The sequence below is a fragment of the Thunnus maccoyii genome, chromosome 11 (genome assembly GCF_910596095.1).
Source record: "Thunnus maccoyii chromosome 11, fThuMac1.1, whole genome shotgun sequence".
In the NCBI taxonomy this organism is placed as follows: Eukaryota; Metazoa; Chordata; class Actinopteri; order Scombriformes; family Scombridae; genus Thunnus; species Thunnus maccoyii.
The window spans coordinates 26,575,126-26,596,570 of NC_056543.1; the positions used below are offsets into that span (position 1 = coordinate 26,575,126).

The 21,445-nt window shown below is 38.8% G+C and overlaps 1 protein-coding gene across 5 annotated transcripts in view; it reads right to left on the bottom strand.

Annotated features, from left to right (window-relative positions):
- raph1a (Ras association (RalGDS/AF-6) and pleckstrin homology domains 1a) overlaps nucleotides 1–21,445 on the bottom strand; it is a 69,300-nt gene that overhangs the window by 9,365 nt on the left and 38,490 nt on the right. For 4 of the 5 annotated variants that reach the window (XM_042426203.1, XM_042426205.1, XM_042426206.1 and 1 more), the window contains 8 exons: nucleotides 20,208–20,360; nucleotides 19,326–19,505; nucleotides 14,119–14,193; nucleotides 5,615–5,692; nucleotides 3,765–3,839; nucleotides 3,205–3,289; nucleotides 575–696; nucleotides 382–447 (listed from right to left, as the gene is read on the bottom strand). In XM_042426203.1, coding sequence (XP_042282137.1) covers nucleotides 382–447; nucleotides 575–696; nucleotides 3,205–3,289; nucleotides 3,765–3,839; nucleotides 5,615–5,692; nucleotides 14,119–14,193; nucleotides 19,326–19,505; nucleotides 20,208–20,360 — 834 coding nt within the window. The remainder of the gene's footprint in view (nucleotides 1–381; nucleotides 448–574; nucleotides 697–3,204; nucleotides 3,290–3,764; nucleotides 3,840–5,614; nucleotides 5,693–14,118; nucleotides 14,194–19,325; nucleotides 19,506–20,207; nucleotides 20,361–21,445) is intronic. The other variant, XM_042426207.1, reaches the window with a different exon arrangement.

Below are 21,445 nucleotides of genomic sequence, written 5' to 3' on the forward strand. Positions count from 1 at the left end.
ATGATATCCACACAGACAGTGAGCAGAGCGCCACAGTGAGATAAAAATCACTGGTCAATCTGGCCAGTGTCTGAACCAAAGTGTTGGTCAAGTGGAAATTTTGGTCTGATTATGGAAAAAGCAAACACTCAAGGGTCTTGAAACTTGATGTTTGTAAGGATCCAACAGAAGACTGTATAGGTAATAGTGTGTCAGAGTGGCATTTTAGAGAAATGCAAACTCATCCTCTGCTTTGGTAAGGAGCTGAAATTGTGCGTGCATGCCCTGGGCCTCCATTTCCAGAATACCAAAACTGATTTCCAGTTGCAAAACTGTGAGAGGGAAACTTTCCAAGTTGAATTTGTGGAATCAGCTGTGTGGAAGCCGAGAAAACAAACTAACCTCTAAGAGAGCCTCTTTGTTCCTCTCAGCCATCTCGCATGTCTCCTTACGCCCCAACAAATAGTTCTGCATCAGACAGGAGCAGGAGAGACAAATCACTGGTTAGCAGTTATTAAAAAAACATATATGTAGTTTTAATAGAAAAAGTGGCCTTTTTGGTAAACCCTCCCATGTGTGTTTGCAGATGTGTTACCTGGGGGTTTTTGAACAGAGCATACTTCTCAATACGTTCTGTGAACATCAGACGGTTCTGGCTGTCTCTGGTCCAGTTCAGCAGATTCTCCACCAGGTTCTCATGATCCTCAAAGATCCGTTCTGCACAATTAAATATATCAATTAAATTTTCAGTTAACTGACGCTAGAGCAGAAAAATCAATATAAATCGGAAAAATAGGCCTAGTTATAGTTATAGTTATTTTTTACTCTAGACATAGGCAGTACAGGTGTAGGCAGTATTTGTACCACTATAGATTACTACACTTATAGAAGTATAATGCTGGTGTTAACACTATTTTGTACTTTTCTGTGATTTTAGCACAGTTTCTAATTTGCTATGGAATGAGAAAACTGGAAAATGAACAGGACTGTTATTGCAGGAACCTTCGCTGCTCATAACCCCGCTCTCTTCACTACTCAAAAGAAGCAACATGGCTTGTGGCAATCTGCTGTCCTCATTCTCTCAAACCCCAGCTCCCTTTAAGTGGCTTTCAGATGTTTTGTCTGAGGACTCAAATACTGAAAACCATGTCAGCCGTGACCCGCACTGACTTAACTACTACTGTGCTGACCTCACTAACAAAAGGTGCCCTTCTCATCAAGTACTAACTGCTGCTTTTTAAGTGGGGCAAAATCTGCTATGCTCCTTTCTATGGGCAGGTGTAGGAAAGTGGAGAGAAATGTGATTTTGAGGGGGGGAAAGCTGGTACAGTGTACTATTTAAACCACAAATTAAAGGAGAAAATAATTCTTCCAGAATTTACCTCTAGAGCCACATGTGACATATTGTTTTCACAGGCTGAGTGGTACAATCCACGTTGAATAAACGGAACTTTTTGTATAAAATTGGTGGTATACCCCTTTAAAACAGACTTGTCATATGCTGTCGCTTAGACTATGATAGACCAATAGAAATTGATGCTGGCAGGAAAGCAGGGAATTTGTAATCCTCCAGGAAGATAAGTGCTGAAACATTTAATCAGTTTATTGTTAGGTCAATTACACTTTGATTACGGATTACTCACAAGGGTCGTTACATAAGAACAGTTTCCTGTTCATTACTGTTCATTTAAGCGCCTTACAAAGCTGTTTCATGAATGAAACAAAGATCCAAGATGTTTTGCAACAGTGCATTTTGTGTAGTTTCCATGATTATTTGAGATATAGTCTATGATATAATTGATTATGTTATAAATAAAAAGCTAATGATTTCAGTACTGAGCCATTCTGTCCACTATCTACTGATATGACATAAAAATGCGTAATGACTCCATAATTATAAGGATTAAAACACTTTCCGAATTGATGAGATCAGATTAGAAACAGTGATGATAATGAAAACCCTTATACTACATTATTATATGCCACTTTGTCATTTCCTGTAGGAAAAGCAGTAAGAGGTTAGAGGCTATGATCCTGATCGGAAGTCAGTCTCTTGCCAAAGGGCACCCAGCAGGGTGCTGGTGGTGCTGGTGTGTGTGTGTGTAGGGGGGTGCTTTCAAAGGGTTTGTCCCCCCCTTTTCAGCTACTGATACCACTTATTCCCTTAATTAACACAGCAGCCAATTTAAATCTTCCTAAAGCCAAATCCTGGTCTTGAGCCTAGGTATTAGAACCGCACGTGGAGTAGATTTGTGTAAATAAAGAAGGGTTTAGATTTGGCTGAACATGGCAGATCAAGCTACACTTTACCTTCTCTTTCTCTCTCTCTCTTTCATAACGATGCTGACTGGCCATTCAGCAGAAGCCCTCAAGATGTAGGTTAGATCACACGCATCACTGCACAAGACCTACATAAAGACTGTGTGTATGTGTGTGTATGTGTTTGTCAAAGAGTGTTAAGTGGAGTTGAAGCTCATAGTACAGTGTGTGCTGGCAAACACACATCTTGACCCCAAGGGAGGTGTGTGTGTTTGTTTGTGTGTGTGTGTGTGTGTGTGTGTGCGTACACGCGTCTACACATCTTTGCATCTGAATATTTGCTCTGTCTGATGTCACTGCTGAGCACAATGTCACTGACTGTGAGTACAAATTTACTAAATGATGCCCTACCCTTAACAAACACACACACACACACTAATACACCCGAATATCTGGGATGGGTTGCAAAACTACTGGTTTGTGTCAAGTTAGTTATTTACTAAATCAGGTAGGAAACATCTGTGTTAACGTCACAAGATGAGTGAAAATGGAAATCACAGCAGCATTTTGGGCTCCAATCAAACTTCAACAATGAAAGGTGTAAGATTACACAGTTATATGCCACTATTTTCTAAAGCTAGGTATTTTAGGTTTGGTTTATTTATTTATGCATATATAGACAGATGATTAATTCATGTAGAATTCATTCATTCACTCATGCAGTTTAGAGTAGGAGGGACTTTGCTAGTCCAATGACACCATCTACATTAACCTCTACTCATGCTGGGCCAACCATATATAATTTAATAATGCATGGATTTCAACTTAATAAACACTTAGTAGGTTGAAATATTAAGAGCTTCCGTGACTTCGGCAACAAAACTGTATATATGCATTTCACTATTATTAATAGGACTAAGCAGCATGTGAGTGTGTGTGTGTGTGTGTGTGTGTGAGTCTGCTCACCCATCTGCAGTTCATTGATGGTTTCCACCAGCGACCAGTCTGGACTGAAACCACAGTGAGATTTGTCCAGCAAACTGTCCAGAACCTGAAGAACAGGACACACTGTGAGCACTAACAGCATTACTACTGTACAATTACTGCTAATGATCTTACAACTACTATTAATGACACCGCTAATGCTAATGACAGTGCTACTGCTGACAACATAACTACTACTGCTGTTACGTCTACTACAGCAGCTAATGATCCTTCAACCATTACTACATATGACACTACTACTGCTTATATTACTACTACTACCAATAATAATTAACAGTGTTGTTTATAATAACAGTAGACTGCTGCTGCCACTACTAGTAGTATAACTTTTACTATAGCCATATGTATTACTTCTGTCTAACGCAAATAATGAATACAACTGCTCTCACAATATTACTAATACTACAACGACAATTATTTAAACTGGTACCACTCATACATCTACCATTACGTCTACTGTTACTGCTGCAGCTTCAGCCACTGCAACACTGCTACAGGTGTGATGTGAGTTGAAGTCATACCTGTCTGACCGTCTGTCTCTCATCCACCATCATGGTCTTTGAGCTCTCGTCTGACAGATGAACACGAATCACCAACTATGAAGGGACAAAGAGTGGAGGATAATTTACATCATTACTGTCCAGTTATGACACTTGTATGTTAAATATCTGATTCTGACTGGTTGATCATCGTTATGCCGCCTGTTTCCTGCTCTCAGAATAATCCAGTTTTGCATTTAACAAGACGATTGCATTTTGTAGTTTTCTCATCAAAATTAAATGGTGGTACCTTGTGAGTAAAAGACACCACATTCAGTTCACAGAGCTTAGAGCATAAAGTATTTACTACTACAGCATAACTACAAAACCACTTTTCTTTCATCGCCATGGCAGAAGTTGAGCTGAGCTAGTTTTTTGACTGACGTCTGTACAGCAATGAAGCAATTATACACGATGAAGTATCCCAGAATAGCAAAGTAAAGGAGGAGGGTATTCTTCATATACATGCATGCTGTTATTGTCTCATGGCACATGTATGCATACATACATGCATATACCCCCACACACACTAACATTACATATATACACCAAGTCCCTTCCACAAGTCCAAAGTTACATAACATAATATAGTATATTACTATAGTACAGTAATGTAGCGTGTATGCAATTATTGTTGCTATAGTTACCTGCAATTTAAAATCCCAATCAAATTACACTATTGAAATTACAGCTTATTTACATGTATGATTTAAAAGTTTGAATTATAAACATTTTATTGTTTTGTCAACTCTCTGTGTCTTAGCACAAGTTAAATTACAGGTATGTTATGTTGTACACACACCTTTTGTAATGTCAGAAAACATGAATAACTTAAGATTTAGTTGCAGTCTAGTCTTTGTCCATATAATGAAATATGTCTCAATTTGGGAGTCATAGCAGGATCCAATCCTGTATTTTGGATTTTGTTAGAGGGCAAACCATCCTTATATTAGCATCACAGATTGTGCCTTTAATATACAATATTTTATGCACAAATTTTGAAGTGCTTATATTTCTCAGTTGAACAATATTTTAAGGTGTCTGGTATGTATGAGTTTTGCACATTTTACAAATCAGTTTATGTGTGAGAAATTGTGTATAGTTTTCATAGTTATTATGCATATACATCATTTGGCCCCTTATATTATATAACAACTACCAACCAATCAAAGGGAAGTATTTCTCATGGCTGTGCCATAAATGAGATTTAAGGCCCCATGAAATGAAAAATGGCCTTTTCATGTCCATTATATTTTGACCATCTTATCGTTCATTATCCCTTAAATGATATTGCTTTATGTGTGTGTGGGAGAGAGTCAGTGACACTGCAGAAAGATGCACTTTCACTGTTCTCTCATCGCAGGATATTATACAGGCGATTAGACTTGACATACACACACACACACACACACACACACACACACACACACACACACACACACACACACACAAAAACACACACATTCAGGTTGTTAATCCAGTTTCCCTTTCTCCCTCTCTCTCTCTGTGGGATTGGGATTTAACTTGCAGTGGTCATTATGTTGAGTGCAATGTCTGTCTGTCTGTCTGTGTGTGTGTTGACCCCAGCTGTTATTGACCAGAGCTTTCAATGTGGAGTAACACTGACCTGACCCAGAAAACAGAGTCCACTGAACACGTGCCAGTCACACACACACACACACACACACACACACACACACACACACACACACACACACACACACACACACACACACGCAGTCAGATACACATATCGCACACACCCAAATATACACTACACACGTTTCTTTAGCATCTCTTGGTCTTGTGTGTTTTTTGTGAACCAGACTCACCTTCTTCACTTGGGCCTCCTTGATCTTCTCCAGGGCAACTCTGATATTCTCTGCCTTCAGCTTGGCAGCCTGCTCCTCCTGCACACACATACACACACACACACACACACACACACACACACAGTGAGGATGATGGCATAGAAATTATCCACCGGTCAATCAATATTATAAACCAATAACATTGACAGACACATTCCTGCAACACTCACTCCTAACAAGGACACACACACTCATTAAAACTCTTACCTACCTGATTCTTCCAACATGAATTCATTGTTTATTTCTGATGATTTCTCTTTAACAGCCAACGCTTCTATGTCTGCTTAGCATCAAATGAAACTGCGAAATGTGATATTCAAGGAAAAAACAACTCCAGAATATCCCAGTGTTTACCAGCAGAGTTTGGACAAAGTATCAGTATATTCCCAGTCCTGTCAGCTGGCTGTGCACCATTCGTCCTAACACATTACTCCTGCTCAATTAGGCTTCTTCCAGTGGGATTTTTTTTTGTCATGCTTATAGTGTCCTGACAGTGAGAAGGAAGAGCAAAAAGGAGCTGATGTGAAAGCGGAGATTATTCCCCGAAACAGCAGCCCAGGTTTAGTCCCGACAAGATAGAGGTACGCTGCTCAAGGATCCCAGATTGTGAGGAATCATCAGAAGTGTCTGGTTGGCAGCACAAATCCTGCTTCTCCTCCTCCTCCTCTTCATAATCATCATCATCATCTCTGTATTATTGTGGCTGCAGCACAATGAGATTGGATTCATGCTCAGACACTACATGCTGGCGGATAAGGAGGATTATCCAAAATTCCCAAACACACACACACACACACACACAGAGAGTCGAACTGGAAGTTATGGTAGTGTTTCTCTGTCACTGCGGCTGACAAACTAGAGGACAGATGGAGACATAAGAAAGTGAAAAAATCCGATCTGCTTTCCTCTGACAACTCAGCGGCGAAACGCTCCCATCTCCAATCAGAGCTTCTGTCTCTTTCAGTTTGATTCTGCACAAACACACACACACACACACACACCCTGTTAGTCGACCTTCGACAAAACAATGGAGTCGAGATCTTCAGCGCTACAGCAAAAAAATCCCCGAAAACAAAACAGTAGAACAAAGCAGCGGAGGAGGATGGATGGAGGAGCAGAAGTAGTCAGACAGCCTTGAGTGCAGGCGCAAATGCAAGATCTGGAAGCAGAAATAAGAGTATAAACAGATACAAAAGTAAACATAAATATAGGAAATCTACAGATTGACCGACAGACTAACTGATCGCCTGGTTAGTGAAGCAGCTGACTGTGTGGTTTACCTACCTCACTAACTCCCTGACTGACAAGCTGACTGACTCGTTCCCTGACTGACTGGAAGATCAAAGTGAAAGATGCTACCTTGTCCCGTCACATCCTCCCTGGCCGAGCGAGATAGAGGGAATGAGAGGAAGAGAGAGGGAAGGATGAGATGAACCAGAGGGGGGGGGGGGGGGGGGGAGGGGCAGTGTTGCTGTGCCAACTTACATGCAGAGGCACTGATCTCTTTATCTCAAGCGCTCATGCTCTCTCCTCGCAGTCTCTCTTCTCCTCTCTCCCTCCATCCGACACAGTCTCTTCCACTTCTCTTATCTGACTTGTTTTTCTCCTCATTTTTAGCCTCGCAGTTTTGTCCTCATCTCACTCTCACTGATTCACTCATCTCGTCTCGTTCTGTGCCGTCTATTTTAGGGGTTCTTTCCAGTCATTTCACGAGTGTCTGTGCATGTCTGTGTGGAGTTGCTCCAATTTAGCCAGTCAGCTTACACACACACACCAGGGGATCCATATTGTGAACAAGTGAAAGGACAGAATGAAATGAAGACGATGGGGAAGAGAGAGATTAACACCCAATCTTCTTACCAGCACCCCCCCAAACTCCCTGAAACACACACACACACACACACACACAAGACCCACAATCTCGAAGCAGCAGAAGCCAACAGTATAAGCTCTTAAACAGCTTCATAATGACTTGCCTACATTTTGTTGGTTAGGGTTAGCGCCTGTGAGCATGTGCAGCTTACCATGGTAGCCAAAACTGACATAACATTAACTCAATTTTGCTATATAGATTTTTTTACACAGACTGTAAGTGTCACTATGTAAATTTACATTTGAATCTCTCAAAAAGCACAAAATCAGTTATTAAATGGGGGAATTTTTTTTTTCTAGTTAGTTAGCATTTAATAATATTTAAACCAGAAAAGTTACATGTGATGTGTGTGGAAAAAGAAATAACATCAACAATATAGCAAAAAAAGATATATGCTGACAAATTAAAAGTGACATAAGCACTGATTTAAAATGGCCACAAAACTAGCTGTGATAGAGTATATGCTGTTATAATGGTAGAATGTAAATGTTACAATTTGTTAACACTATGTGCAATGTATCAATATCCTATGTCACTTACAATTAAATATATATACATACATGTCATTTAGTATCAGTAGTTGTTAACATTTACAATAGGCAGAATTGAAAGGACAGTAAATGTAAAATATCAGAACTGGTATTGGTAGGTTACAGTGCAAGTTTCAATATATTTAGTCACAAAATTTAAAAGAAATCTCTAATATTACTTAAATCCGCCATTGTCAATTAGCATTAGTAGCAATTAAAGTACTAGTGATGTAAAGACATTAGACTTACATAACACCTATTTGAGATTCAGTACAGCTAAAAGTAGTATGTGGAGATTTGAATCTGACAAAGTAGGAAGGAAGGATTATATTTGACGAAATATATTATACAACATATCATCTGTTTGTGCCTTTTAACATTTGAACTAAAGCTGTAACTGTGGATTAAATGTCAACATTTTAATGACTGTTACAACATTTATAAAAATGTTAGTGTGTTTCAATGTGAATCAGATAGTACAGATAACCTGGGAAGGTTAAAACACCAGTCACATAACACTGTTACATCAGTTAGCATTAGCAATTTAACATTTTCTATGTTGTGTCAATTACCTTTAAGTGTGTTTAAACTTGCATTGACATTACCGTATGAACAGGATATTACTTGCCTGAGGCAGCTGGCTAACGTGTGTCAGTTATGATCATCATCACCACCATCATAATCATCATCATCATCATAATCATCATCATCAACATCAACATGACCGTCAGAATCATTATTGTCCCGCTCAGCTCTGCCTTTAACATTTTCCATCATTGAACCTCCAACACATGAGCAAGGCACTGCCCAGGGTTAGAAGTCTGATTTCCATGTGTTGAAATGTAAGACACTTTTTAATTGTAGGGTGACTCTGGATCATTCTACCATATCTAAATATTAAAGGAGGAATCCTTATGCTTTCCTTCATAAGAATTTGAACATCTTTCAAAACAATCCTATTTAAAAAAAATAACAAGTCTCTATAGTTGTTATTGCTGCAGACCTCATTTTCCATAATGTTAGCATTAAACTTAAAGCGCACCCAAGTCTAAGGACAGCTGAGCTTACAAAGTACATTTTACACAAGTAGAGAAGCCTGAATTTTTTTTTTTTTTTTTAAATGATCATGGTACAGAGGATAAACCAAACAACAAAATAACAATAATGAATGATCAAAAACCTAATTCTGTTTAGTAAGTCTACATTGATGAGGCCCTTACAACTCGCTAAAATACCTCTGATTAACTCTTTACTGTCCTCTAATCCAGATTTTACTGACATTAATCAAATAAATTGTTTCTAGTTGAGAAGCAAACAAAGCCAGCCATCCATTTTACCATGTTAGCAGCATGGCTTGTCAACTACGATGGACTGCCATGAAAGTCTATAAAGACATTCATGGTGCCAAGTGGATACTGACTTTGGTGATCCTCTGACTTTTATTTGAGCACTTATCTTCTGAAATATCTTAACATCAACTGGATGGATCGGCACTGGTTGATCATTATTGCCTCAACTGTGACACATTTCTTGTTAAGCAGAATGTGAAAAAATATTAATTTACTCTGAACATGAAATGTCTTAATTTTTTACTTCAATATGCCATTAATTTAACAATTAACAACGACGTAATTAAGAAATCTTCAATGGGATTAAAATGGGACACGTACATTTTGAGGGACTTATATCCATTAAAAATCCCTCAGTCCATTCAGAAAACCGATTATAATCCCTTCATATTTTAAAGTGCATTATTTTATCCATTTGTTAAACCCAAATCTGGCTGTACTGGCTCCTATTGGTTTGCATTAATCTGTTATGGCATCTTATTACATTTTCATTTGATCATAAAAATCTCAGCCTCTATTACATATTAACCGTTGTACATTTTTTTTCCAGGAGTCACCGCTGTCACTGTCATTTCTAGCTTGCAGCGTAAACGTTTTCTCTCCATCTCATAGATATTCAGTTGACCTACATTATAGAGTCACTAAAATTAGCTTCTGCCCAGGAAAGATTGTGTAGCCTTTGAAGTTATGAGGAATATGTCCCTCCTGATCTAACACAGGCTCAAAAACAGCAGCTGAGTGATGCGATTTACATAGAGGCAGCAGAAGTGGGCCAGCTGTGTGTGTGTGTGTGTGTGTGTGTGTGTGAGAGAGAAAGAGAAAAGTGTGTGGGTGGATTGCAGCTATTGCTGAGGCAGTGTAACACTGACACAGATAGAATATGCTATATGCAGACCTAACAGCATCACATACAGTACATACATTTACACACAACACACACACATACACACACACACACAGCTGTGCCCTGGAAGCCGCTCTAATGAGTGCAGATAATTACACCCTCAGCCTAATCACTGCTGCAGGAATTAGACCGGCCCCTTAGCTCGTAATCTGCCTGGAATCTCGGGGCCCATTGTGGCCCCACCCACTCTAATCTGGGACCACAAATTAAAATAAAATCTCGTTTTTCAAAAAGGCAGCTCAAAGCACTTTATGCCACAAATCAGTGGAATCAGAATTACTGCGAAAAGGAAACACTGAAAGACGATGTGATGGGTTATCCTGGCTTGCTCCGCAGTAGAAAAGCTGGATTTGAGGCCAGTGACAGCTGCTCTGACATAAATGGATCTTAAAAGTAAAACATTAATCTGACTATATTCATTTAATTTGGATCCGCTAGACTCAGACTAATGTGTTGAGCCAGTATTGTGCTGTTGCTTACAATCCAATACAATCCAGCATAATGGTGCATAAATGGGGAAAATGTCAAAAATATCAACCTGGTAATGTGAAACTCTTAAGATTGGATCAGATTTGTGTGTGTGTGTGTGAGATGCCATTACAAGGACAGCCAAAGCTACAAACTCCAAACGAGACCCATTGCCAGCCAACCGCTGTGTGTTGGCATGTTTGTGTATGTGTGTGTGTGTGTGTGTATATAATGCTACGGGGAATCACCCCCTCTCTGCTCCAAAGAGGATTATCCCTGCAGATCTGGCACATTCCTCCAACATCCAATCAAACAGCCTCATCTGCTTTATCATCCAATCAAATCATGACATTAGTGATCCAATCATAATAAAGCATCCTTACTTACTTACTTACTTACTTACTCTCTATCTGATGCTCATACACACAGAAAACACACACACAAACACACACAGATAAATAAAACTTTACCCTTAGCCATTAAGAAGCCTACAGCTTTAGCTTGAGAGCAGCTAGGTGTTTAACATTATGTCATGCTTTCATCCAAACACATTCTTGTACATCAGGAAGGCTGTACAGGAGAAAATTTTGACAAACCTCTCATAAAATTGTGATATTAGCTATGTTTACGCTAACATTTATTCTTTATCACATTACTTATGAGTCATTTCTACAGTCAGAGCCCCAGAGAGGCCAGTTTCCACCAGCATCCTGATCTGGGTTGACCAACAACAACAATTAGAGCACTAGCTCGTTCTATTATCTGCATTGATCGGTAATAGTTAGCACCAGGCCCATCTACTAATCTCCATAACTGCAACTGGCTGAGATCCAAACATCCATTGTTTGGATCAAAAGAACAAACCCAGGCTGTGTAAAAACTTCCTCACTCGTCAACTTGGTTTATTTTAAGTCACATCTACAGTGAAAATCATTTCAATAACATTGCACAATTCAACACTGAACTTATTCTCCTTGACTCCTGATTGTCGGCAGTAGGAAAAGAGGAAACATTTATTCATTAGTAAGATAATTTTTTCGACTATTTCTAGGTGCTGAAAGATAGAACTTAAAGGTAAAAAAAATGTCCACATATATCCCAGTTCATCTTCTGAGCTTAAAATACAAGCAAAGCTGGAGATACATATAGTACCAATCACTGCAATACAAAATGCCACACTTAGAAACAATAGTCTCCAAACAATCTGTATGAAAGGCTAAAGCTACATCTTCTCAACACTGATTACTGCATTTTCATTTACACCAATACAGCAACTTTAGCAAAACCTTCTCCAGTACTGATTTTTGGCTCACTTTTCACAATTGTTATTTTTGCTTTTGTTGAGAAAGAGTTTAAATGTGTGATGCAAAAGTATTTGTCATATTGTCAAATTGTGATGTTTGTGGTTTCTTCTTAGGGGGAAAGTTCAGACAGGAACACACAGTACAATCCCTGCTGGACAGATTCGTGTCCTCCCTGCAGTATTCGTTGATAAAAGCAGACACAGAAGCGCTGACTGTTACTTACCTCTATTTGCTTCCACAAAACATGCAGAATTTCTCTCATGATCATTATTTTCTCAAACATTTCACTGAAATCTGTAAAGATGTCTTAAAGCACGATCACACAGGAATGTTTTAGCAGCACAGAGTGACCTTCGTTAGTTTTTTGTGATGTTTGTTTTGTGTGTTGCTGAAAACTGTTCAATGAGACAGGTGCCTTCAATCACCGGCACTTAATCTCTTTACTGTCCAATCAAGGCCAGACTTGACTGGCCTTGACTGGAGAGTAGAGAGATTAAGTACCTTGACTCAGACTCACACACTCACATGCACACACAGACAGTCAAATATACAATAGACACAGCTGATCAGTGTGTGTAAACACTTGCTTTTTTGCTTTTACTACTCTTGTGTGATCGCACTTCACTCCCGTCAGCCACTGTCACATGACGGCAGTGAAGTTGTAATGCATCACATACATTACACATGCAGTCAGGTACAGTTTGCTTTCACTTGTGCCATTTCTCATTCCTGAACGAAGCAAACTTTCATGCTTCATAGAGGGAAAGCGAAATGGCATCTACACTCCACAGCAAATCAACATTGTCATTACTGTAAAAAAAAAAAAAAAACTTTTGCTGGGTAAAATGGGAGAAATGGCATCATGCAGTGGATATTTCCCTGTTTGCATCATTCATTTCATAGGTGAACACAGTAATGAACAGTATTCACAAAGCTTTACAGAATGAAGGATCAAACACAGTGACTCTGATGCAAATCATTTGTCGCTTGTGTTTCAGAAATGAGAACAACCTGGCAGGAGGGAGTAAGAAAACATTGTCACTTATTACTCCTCTACACACACTCAGTAGACAGTTTACTAGATACACTTGCTTTAGAGAGGCATTGATTCAACCTGATGGCCAATTTTTAGTCTGTAGTGCTGTTGAATTGTATTACACTATATTATTTGTATCAATGAAGGTGACTGGTAACATGAGATAACCAGCAGAGAACCAATTACCTGTAGCCAAAGTGGAGGAGCACAGGTCAAAAACACTGCTAAACCATTTATTCTGTCATAAAAACAGCAACAACAACAACAAAAAAAAGGATGATGTCATTATGTTAAAACACCCGTTTTTTAATACACAAACAGTGATCTGACAGTGTAACTAGGACTAACGGATTTACTGAAACTAAAGTGCAAAGTAAAACTTATGAAGATTTTTTTGCTGTACAAACGCCTTCAATAGTGAAAGTAATTGTTTATTTATTATGCTTGTATTTTTTCACAATTATCACAATCACAATTTGCTCTTGCATGGAAATTAAGTTACTGTTCCATTTTATCCTTTTTATTTTAGAGTGTGTTCAGTCATTGGAAAATGCATCTGATGCGATGACACATTCCACAACATGACAAACCAAATGAACACAGATTGGTTGTCTTAATCGGGCTACAGCTACACCAGTGTTGTACAGTATTATGTTAAAGTGCCACAAGACTTACTATATATAAACTATACTACAGCATACTACTATCTGGGGAACTACACGGGGACATCATGTGTAACCACAGCCTCTGTAAAGCTTTGGGAATATACACCAGTACACTGCAGCCAAACAACAGGATACGTCATTACATGACTACACACACACACACACACACACACAAACGGACTTCCCTCCAGCACTACAGAGGAGGACAGGCACAAAAAGGGAAGCGTAAAGAAGCGTAAACATGCACAGTGGCAGCAATGACATGCATAAAAGTATGAGGAGATTGCAGGATGTTGACATGCAAAAGGAAAGGGGGGAGCGTGCAGAGGGTGTCACCTTGGTCAGCAGGTGGGAAGGTTTTCCTGCTATGTTTCTCAGAATCAGAGAGGTTTCCCTGTCCAGATAGGAGTGCTTTAAAGAGAAAGGGAGAGAGTCCCGGTGAATTAATCTGGTGTTTGATTGATTGAACGTGGCAGTCTAGCAGAAAGCTGTGCAGTGAAGCAGAGGTCAGCAGCAGAAAAACATCATCTCTGATGTGACTCAGAGATTGAAACCTGTGGAGAAATACTGCACATGTAATAAACACATTAAATAATAATACAGGTATGCTGAGATGGAAAGCAAATGATATGACACATATTAACCAACAGTCATATAAAGTACCTTGGAGCTAATTTTCACCAAAACCAGATGAGTAAGATCACTATTGTATATCATCAGTCATATTAGCAGTTATTTTGTAATGTAGTGCTGTCATTTACATTTTAGTGAATTTACATTTTTCTTCAACCTGCCCTGTCTACTTTTTCCGTATTTTTTATATTGCACTTTAAAAATCCCAAGAGAGAGAGGAGATGCTAACATATATGGAAACATCTATGACCTGCCACTTTGACCACTGCAGAAAAACATGAACGTGGAATCTGTGACGTTAAAACTGAGTGCAGCTGTGATGAACACCCAGGCAGCAATCACCAAAGCTGGGTGTAATAAACTGAGACACCTAGTTAATGTTCCCAAACATCATAAACCCTTTTAAAGCATACATTAAACCAATTTTAGAGGTGCTGGGTTTTCCTATTGACTTTAGTTTGGTTGAGTTTTCTTGTAACTGACATATTGTGGCCATTAATAGAACAAAGAATAAAATGCACACTAATAAAGACAATGTTAGTCTGTCAGGTTGCATTGATCAGTACAGTCTGCAGCTCTTTTGACATTCTTTTGAGAAATTCATATAGAAACAAATGTACAGTCACCAACACTTTACTGGTAGGGAACTGAAAGGCTAGACAACTGGAGTTTTAACTCCAGGCCAGCAGGATACCAGACAGATTTTGATATATTATTTACAGTATTTGCTAAATTATTTACAATACTGCTCATATTTACTGACAATGTCATTTGCACACTAAGAGACACAAGTGGAATCTGTGGCAAAGTAAGCTTTGCATAATCCCACATACATGCACGTGCAGCAGCGCTGTGAGTCACCGGTTCACCCTGAGCAGGTTCCTACTGAGCAGATTGAGGTCCAGGCTCAGTATGGAGCCACAGTGGGTTCAACCCATTTTCATAGAGTCAATGACACACTGACAAACAAGCTGTTGTTTTTGGTAGAAAAATAGTGCTGTGATTGTCAAGGTGGCCAAGGGTCAGTGACCTTGGTCCTATTCCAGTCTGCTTTTCTATATCCTGTATATTTCTCAGTATTTTTGGTTTGGAATAAAAATATCCACTTCCTCAAAAGACTTTTTTAATTGTTTGTTTAATTTAATCTTATCTCATTTTGTTCTAAAGAGAGATTGTTTAAATTGTCTGAAATCTGACCTATTTAGTGCTGTTAGAAGAAAAAAAAAAACAAATCTTAAAACATCATCTGTTCTCATCTTTATTAATCTTGTGTGTGTTTCAATCACTAGAAACCATTTTATAGAAAGCATTAGTTCTCTCTTGATACTCACAGATTAAATATAATATTTAGGTCAATCACACACACACAGACACACACACACGATTACGGTCAGCTTTTCCCTCTGGCCAAGATCTGACCAACCACATCCAAGAGTGCACGTGTGTATCTGTGTATGTGTTGACCTTCTCTAGGCCAAAGTAATCAAGAAGAGAGAGCTGGGCGGCTTTGTGTGTTTATTTTTGCATGTGTGTTTGTGCTTCCACTTGTTAGTATTGTGGTTAGCATTGTATGTAAGCCTAAATGCTGTAATGTCAAAGGTTCTGTGCAGTCAAAATAGTCTAATTTAACTTTTGCTATATCCATGATTCTTTATGTCAGGATGTACACAGATGTTTTTTTTTCAGTGGACTTAAGTGCTTGTTCCTGCTGATAAAAAAATGCATCTTGCTCATTGACATCATCATTGTGTTTATGCAGTATTAGGGCTGGAAGCCACCAAGTAACTCAAAATGTGATATAATACTTACAGTTTTCACACTATAACAATGGTATCACCTCACAGGACATTTTAACATATACCATCACAAATAAATTCAAATGCAGGGAAAAGCTGCCAGTTCCTCAGCATATTTGCTAAGTCACCTGTGTATTTTTCTTAGTGTTTTTGCCCTTATTTAATAGTGACAGAGTGACAGTAGGGAGATTATGACATGCAACATGCAGGTCCCTTGCTGGAAAAACTGAGTGTGATGTATTTTCTCAGCAGGAAGAAGCTTGTTGGCCTTACAGTTTTAAGTGTAAATTACACTTCATTTTACAGGTGTCGTAATGTTGTAGTAATTTCCTGGAAATATTTGGAGAAATCTGCAGGTAATTAACAGTTTATTTTCACACATTTTATAGACAGTGTGGTCCTCTTTGGTACAAACTATTTTAAATATGGAAAGAAGTGTTAAGTTTTGTTGGTAAGTACACACTCAGTATTATATATACTGATATATACTGTATATTCTTTAACTGACAGAAAACTTTTCATTGTGTAGTTTGTGTTTGTGTTTCAAAGGATACATTAGTATTTTAGGTGGTTTCTTAAAAACCCAACTAAACACACCAACATTTTTCTTATAATTTGGCCCAAATTACACCACCTTTTCTAATAAAATGTCCTAAAAATGTACTGTACATTAATTCCAAGAAATATGTATAAAATGAAGTGATCTGTAAAATAAAGCATTACCTAAACTGTACCTCATACCTTCTTAAAACCTTAGGATAAGGCCATTACGTTGAAAGCCAGAGGATATTGTGTACTTGAATATCAGTGCAGCTGAAAAACAAGGACTCCCCTGGTCCCACTTCAAGCCAAGATTTGTGATAAAGTGCTACTTTGATTACAGAGTTTATATCTGACAATCAATACTCCATTTATCCTTTATTTCTCCAGGGATGACCAGCTGAGTTCTATAACCAAACAGTACAATGGGGACTCAGTGACTCCTTAGATCTTGTTATTTTTACTGCCCTTAATAGACACTCAGAGGGAGTGTGTAAGGGAGAGAAAGACTCAGTGATTCAAACTGCAGTAGTTCCAGTTTCTAATGAGCTGGACTCGTGGGAGCAGCATTCTGGGCCAAAAACTCTACAGCACATCCTTTCTCTCATCTCTCTCTTTCACTTTTCTCTATCCTTCTCTGTATTTGTACTCTTTAGTTTCTTTTCATCTGTGTCACTCACTTACTTTCTACATTCATCCTTTAGTTTCCACTATTGCCCTCTCCCATGGTCCTTTATTGTCTGCCGTCATTTGCTAACTCACTCTGTCCTCTCATCTCATTATTCTAATTTTATTCATTCCTTCTCTCCACCTCTTTCTTCTCTGTCTTCCCTTCATCTCCTCATTTCTCTCTGTCCATCGTTGGTCTCTCCCTGTCAGCTTTGCTGTAGTATCTGTATGTATGCTCTGGATGAACTGAAGCAGTGCAGCTCATTGGGTTCTTTAGTTGGGTTGAACCAGGCACCAATACTGGTGAGTCTTAAGCAAAAATGTAAGAATTTGCTTGTGAAATGAAAAATGCCCATTGAAACCCATGATAATTGTTCAGAGATTCTTTAGCGGTTTATCTTGTTCAGATTTGGCTAGCACAGTTGACTACGTAGGTGATTCATGGAAGATTATGACCAAGCTTTTCTTTTCACTGCATGCTAGGACAGAAAAACAGAGCGCTTTTGATCATAAAAGAAGGGAGAACACAGCCTGAAGCAGCAGAAACTGCACAACACAGCCAACAGTAGAAGAAAATGCCATCTAACACAAACACTGCAGCTGCAAAACCTTAAACAACAGACACTGTAAAAAACTCAGCAGCAAGTATAGATGGACTATTGTATCTACACATGCAGGTTAAGTAGTAAAAAAAAATAGAATTGACGCTTTAAAAGACCCTTTGAGTCCTGATTACACCAGTAATTTTTCCGATTAATAACAGTTTATATTTTATAATACTAGAGTTTTAATCCTTAAGTAGTGTTTTTCCCACATTCCAGCCTGCAGCCGAATGATGACTGAAAATCATTTGCTTTTGTGCTGACAAAGTTGTATGACTGTCACATGGCAATGCAGTTTTAAAATGTCTGCACTGCATTACAACCCCACAAGAAGTCACTTGGACAATAGTTCATTGTTATGGATTTCCGCAAATAATTTTCTGCCTAAAACATGGGAAATCCATGTAAAAAGTGCAGCAACTGGCTAAAAGCGACTGGCAGTAATGTCAAGCATATGGTCCTGATATGGCCCTTTACCTTCTTACCCTTTTGGCATGAAACTGAATGCATGTGTATAATTTGTCCCAGTTATTGGCTGAAGCTCATAATCTCTTCATAATCTGTTTAAAAAAAACGACAGCAGACTCAGCATAATAATCTCAGTCAGACGACAGGTGTGGGCCGTCAAAACACCATCAGGCCTAAAATATAAAATTAGCACTGAGGTCGAATGTTGTGATGGAGTTTCAGGTCAACATTACGAAACGTGCCTATGTCTAGTAGTTTCTGTCTATTTCTGAGTGTACTTGTGTTTAATGATGTTAGCTAGCTAACCAGTTACTGCTAAAGTTAACATATCTGATTAGCACTCAAGCTAATGTATCTAGTAGAGGCACATTAGCATGTTTGTACCATCAGTGTGTTTGCCGCGTAAACATAGACGCTGCTAGCTAGTTAGCTTGCTAGTTACAACAGACAGTTTGGATGAGCTGAGCTGTCTCTTTATCAACACAATGCTTTGGAGAAAATACTGGGTCTAAGAAGAAGACAGTTTAGTGTTTGACAGTAACCATTTCTGAAACAAGTCTATCACAGTGTTCACTTTCATACAAGGTTACTGTGAATCATATTTTTTCTTGTCTTGTTTATTTTGCCATCAGTGGACTTCCAACATGGTACCAGTCTAGGAAATGTGTTGCTCTTAAAATGTCTCACGAAGAGCTCTCACCACAACATATTTAAGCTATAGCATACTGTATTCATCATTGATTCCCTTTGTTCCACATTGCCTGAAAAAAGCATGTTGTGAGTCAGCAAACATACAGTTCATCCATTCTTTTGTTCATAAAAGGTGGGTATGTACCTCTGTGTTATCTCGACCGTGACCGGCTACTCCAGCTGGGAGTGTAACTGAACTCTGTTGGCTGTCTGATTCATTGGAGCGGAGAACGCTGTCCAATGAATCCATGGAGGAGGCAGAGTTAACAGAAACCCCAGATGCCGAGGTGACGGAGGAGCGCGAGGAGTGGACCATTGAACGCACCTACAATGGCGCAACAGGAGAAAGATTAGAAGAGGAGACAAATTACAGGTCAGTGAGCCCAATTCACCTTTAGTGGCACATTTTACTATCTTTTGAATATCAAGCCTAAATGGTACGGATGCTTGCATTGAGCTAAGAGTTTTTAATTAGTGCTTTCACTGAACTGATGTTAATTAGTTGCAGCTGATTAAATCTGCCACAGAGAGTTTTCATTTAAGGTGGTGATACTGTTGTCCTCTAGCTCAAAATGAAAAACATGCACAGAATGAGAAATAGATTAGTTCTACTAGATACCATAAATCTGCAAGTTTCATCTTTTTCGTATCTCTATATTTTGTCTGGCAGATCATTTTTATGTCACTTGTCCCCCCAAGATGGAGGATATCTCATTTCATTTTTAAACTACATTTTAATGCCATTAGATCACTATAGAAAAAACAGTACCACTTAACTACCAAATTTAAATATATTAATTTTGTTCAGAAGATTCTAAACTGACATGCAACTGATTAGACTGGGTTTCATTTGTCATAAACATTTCATTACACGATAAGTTCTTCAGCTGAGTTTTTCCTTATAGAAATCAAGAATGTATGGATGAAGATTTTGGGATTTACAAAATACAATTGACATTTAATATGATTTTACTCATAAGCCGTGAAAATGAATCAAAATGTAAAACAAAAGTTGAGTTTTGTTTACTTCATGTTCGCTGACTGTGCCGACTGATCCTGTGCGTCGATGTTGGCGCTGGCTGGAGCCGGGGTGTCGCATTGTGGCTGACGTATAGGTGGAGGCAGAGCTGAGAGAGTGGGAGGAGGTCTGACGAGCAGCTTCATCCATACTAAGAGATGCCTGAAGGAAAGCAGAGCAAGAGGACAGAAGATAAAAGACGGGCTCATGCATCATGCAAAACAAACACAAAGGGAGCATAGATGATTCTACCAGGAGCTTTGCCCGACAGCATGAAGCCAGTTTCACACTGTGTAGATGGGGTAGTGTGATGATGAATATATTTAGAAATGGATATGGTAAATATGTCATCCATCACACATAACTCAGGCAAAACAACACAGGACTAAGATTTCATCAAAACTTTCACTTTCATGTTGTGGTTGTGTAATCTCACATAGCCACAAATCTGATCAAGCCCATGATGATCTGGAGGCAACGGCTTCAAAAACTGTGACAGACAGAAGATGTCCTGAGTTGCGCTCCTTTTCTAATCTCTATAAACAGATACTGTATCTGCATATAAATGCAGAATCTGAAGCATTCTGGTTGCCGTCTCTGTTTCTGTTTCTGGTTTTCTGTAAACAGTCTGTGTGGGGCGCGAAAGAGGCGGAATGCAATGGTCAAAATTTATCTATGTTTGTTTATTGTGTGAGGAAATGTTTGACTCATGTAATAAAAGACACAAATTGCTTTCAATTTGCTTGCAATTTGCTTTAGCTAGTTGCTAATTGGACTGTAAACAATGACCCGTGGATGGAAGATGAAAGTCTTGGCCCTTTTATGCCAGCTGCTTCACCAGAAGCCTGAAAAATTGGCTGTTGCCCCCAGAGTTAATCCTCATCAATGGGTTCCAAGATTGGGAGAGCACTTATCCTACTTTTGTCGCTTCCAATTCTAGTTCTGATAGCTAAACTCAGGATATCTGCCAATACTGAACACCAATTTGATACTCTTTTCCCTAAATTTAAAGCATGTATACTTCACTGCATGGAACTCACTGGTATCTCACTGGTATGTAAGTTACATGAGGCCAGGGACTGCTGTGGGGCTTAAGACTTGACAACCAGACATGCCTTTTATCGTATGCAACAGATAGCAGAAACACTGAATTTCATCATTATACTGATGGAGAAATTTTACCCAATCCATTTAATAAGGTCAGTATTGATCCTGATAAATTGTCTGAAAGGTGGTCACCTTCACAG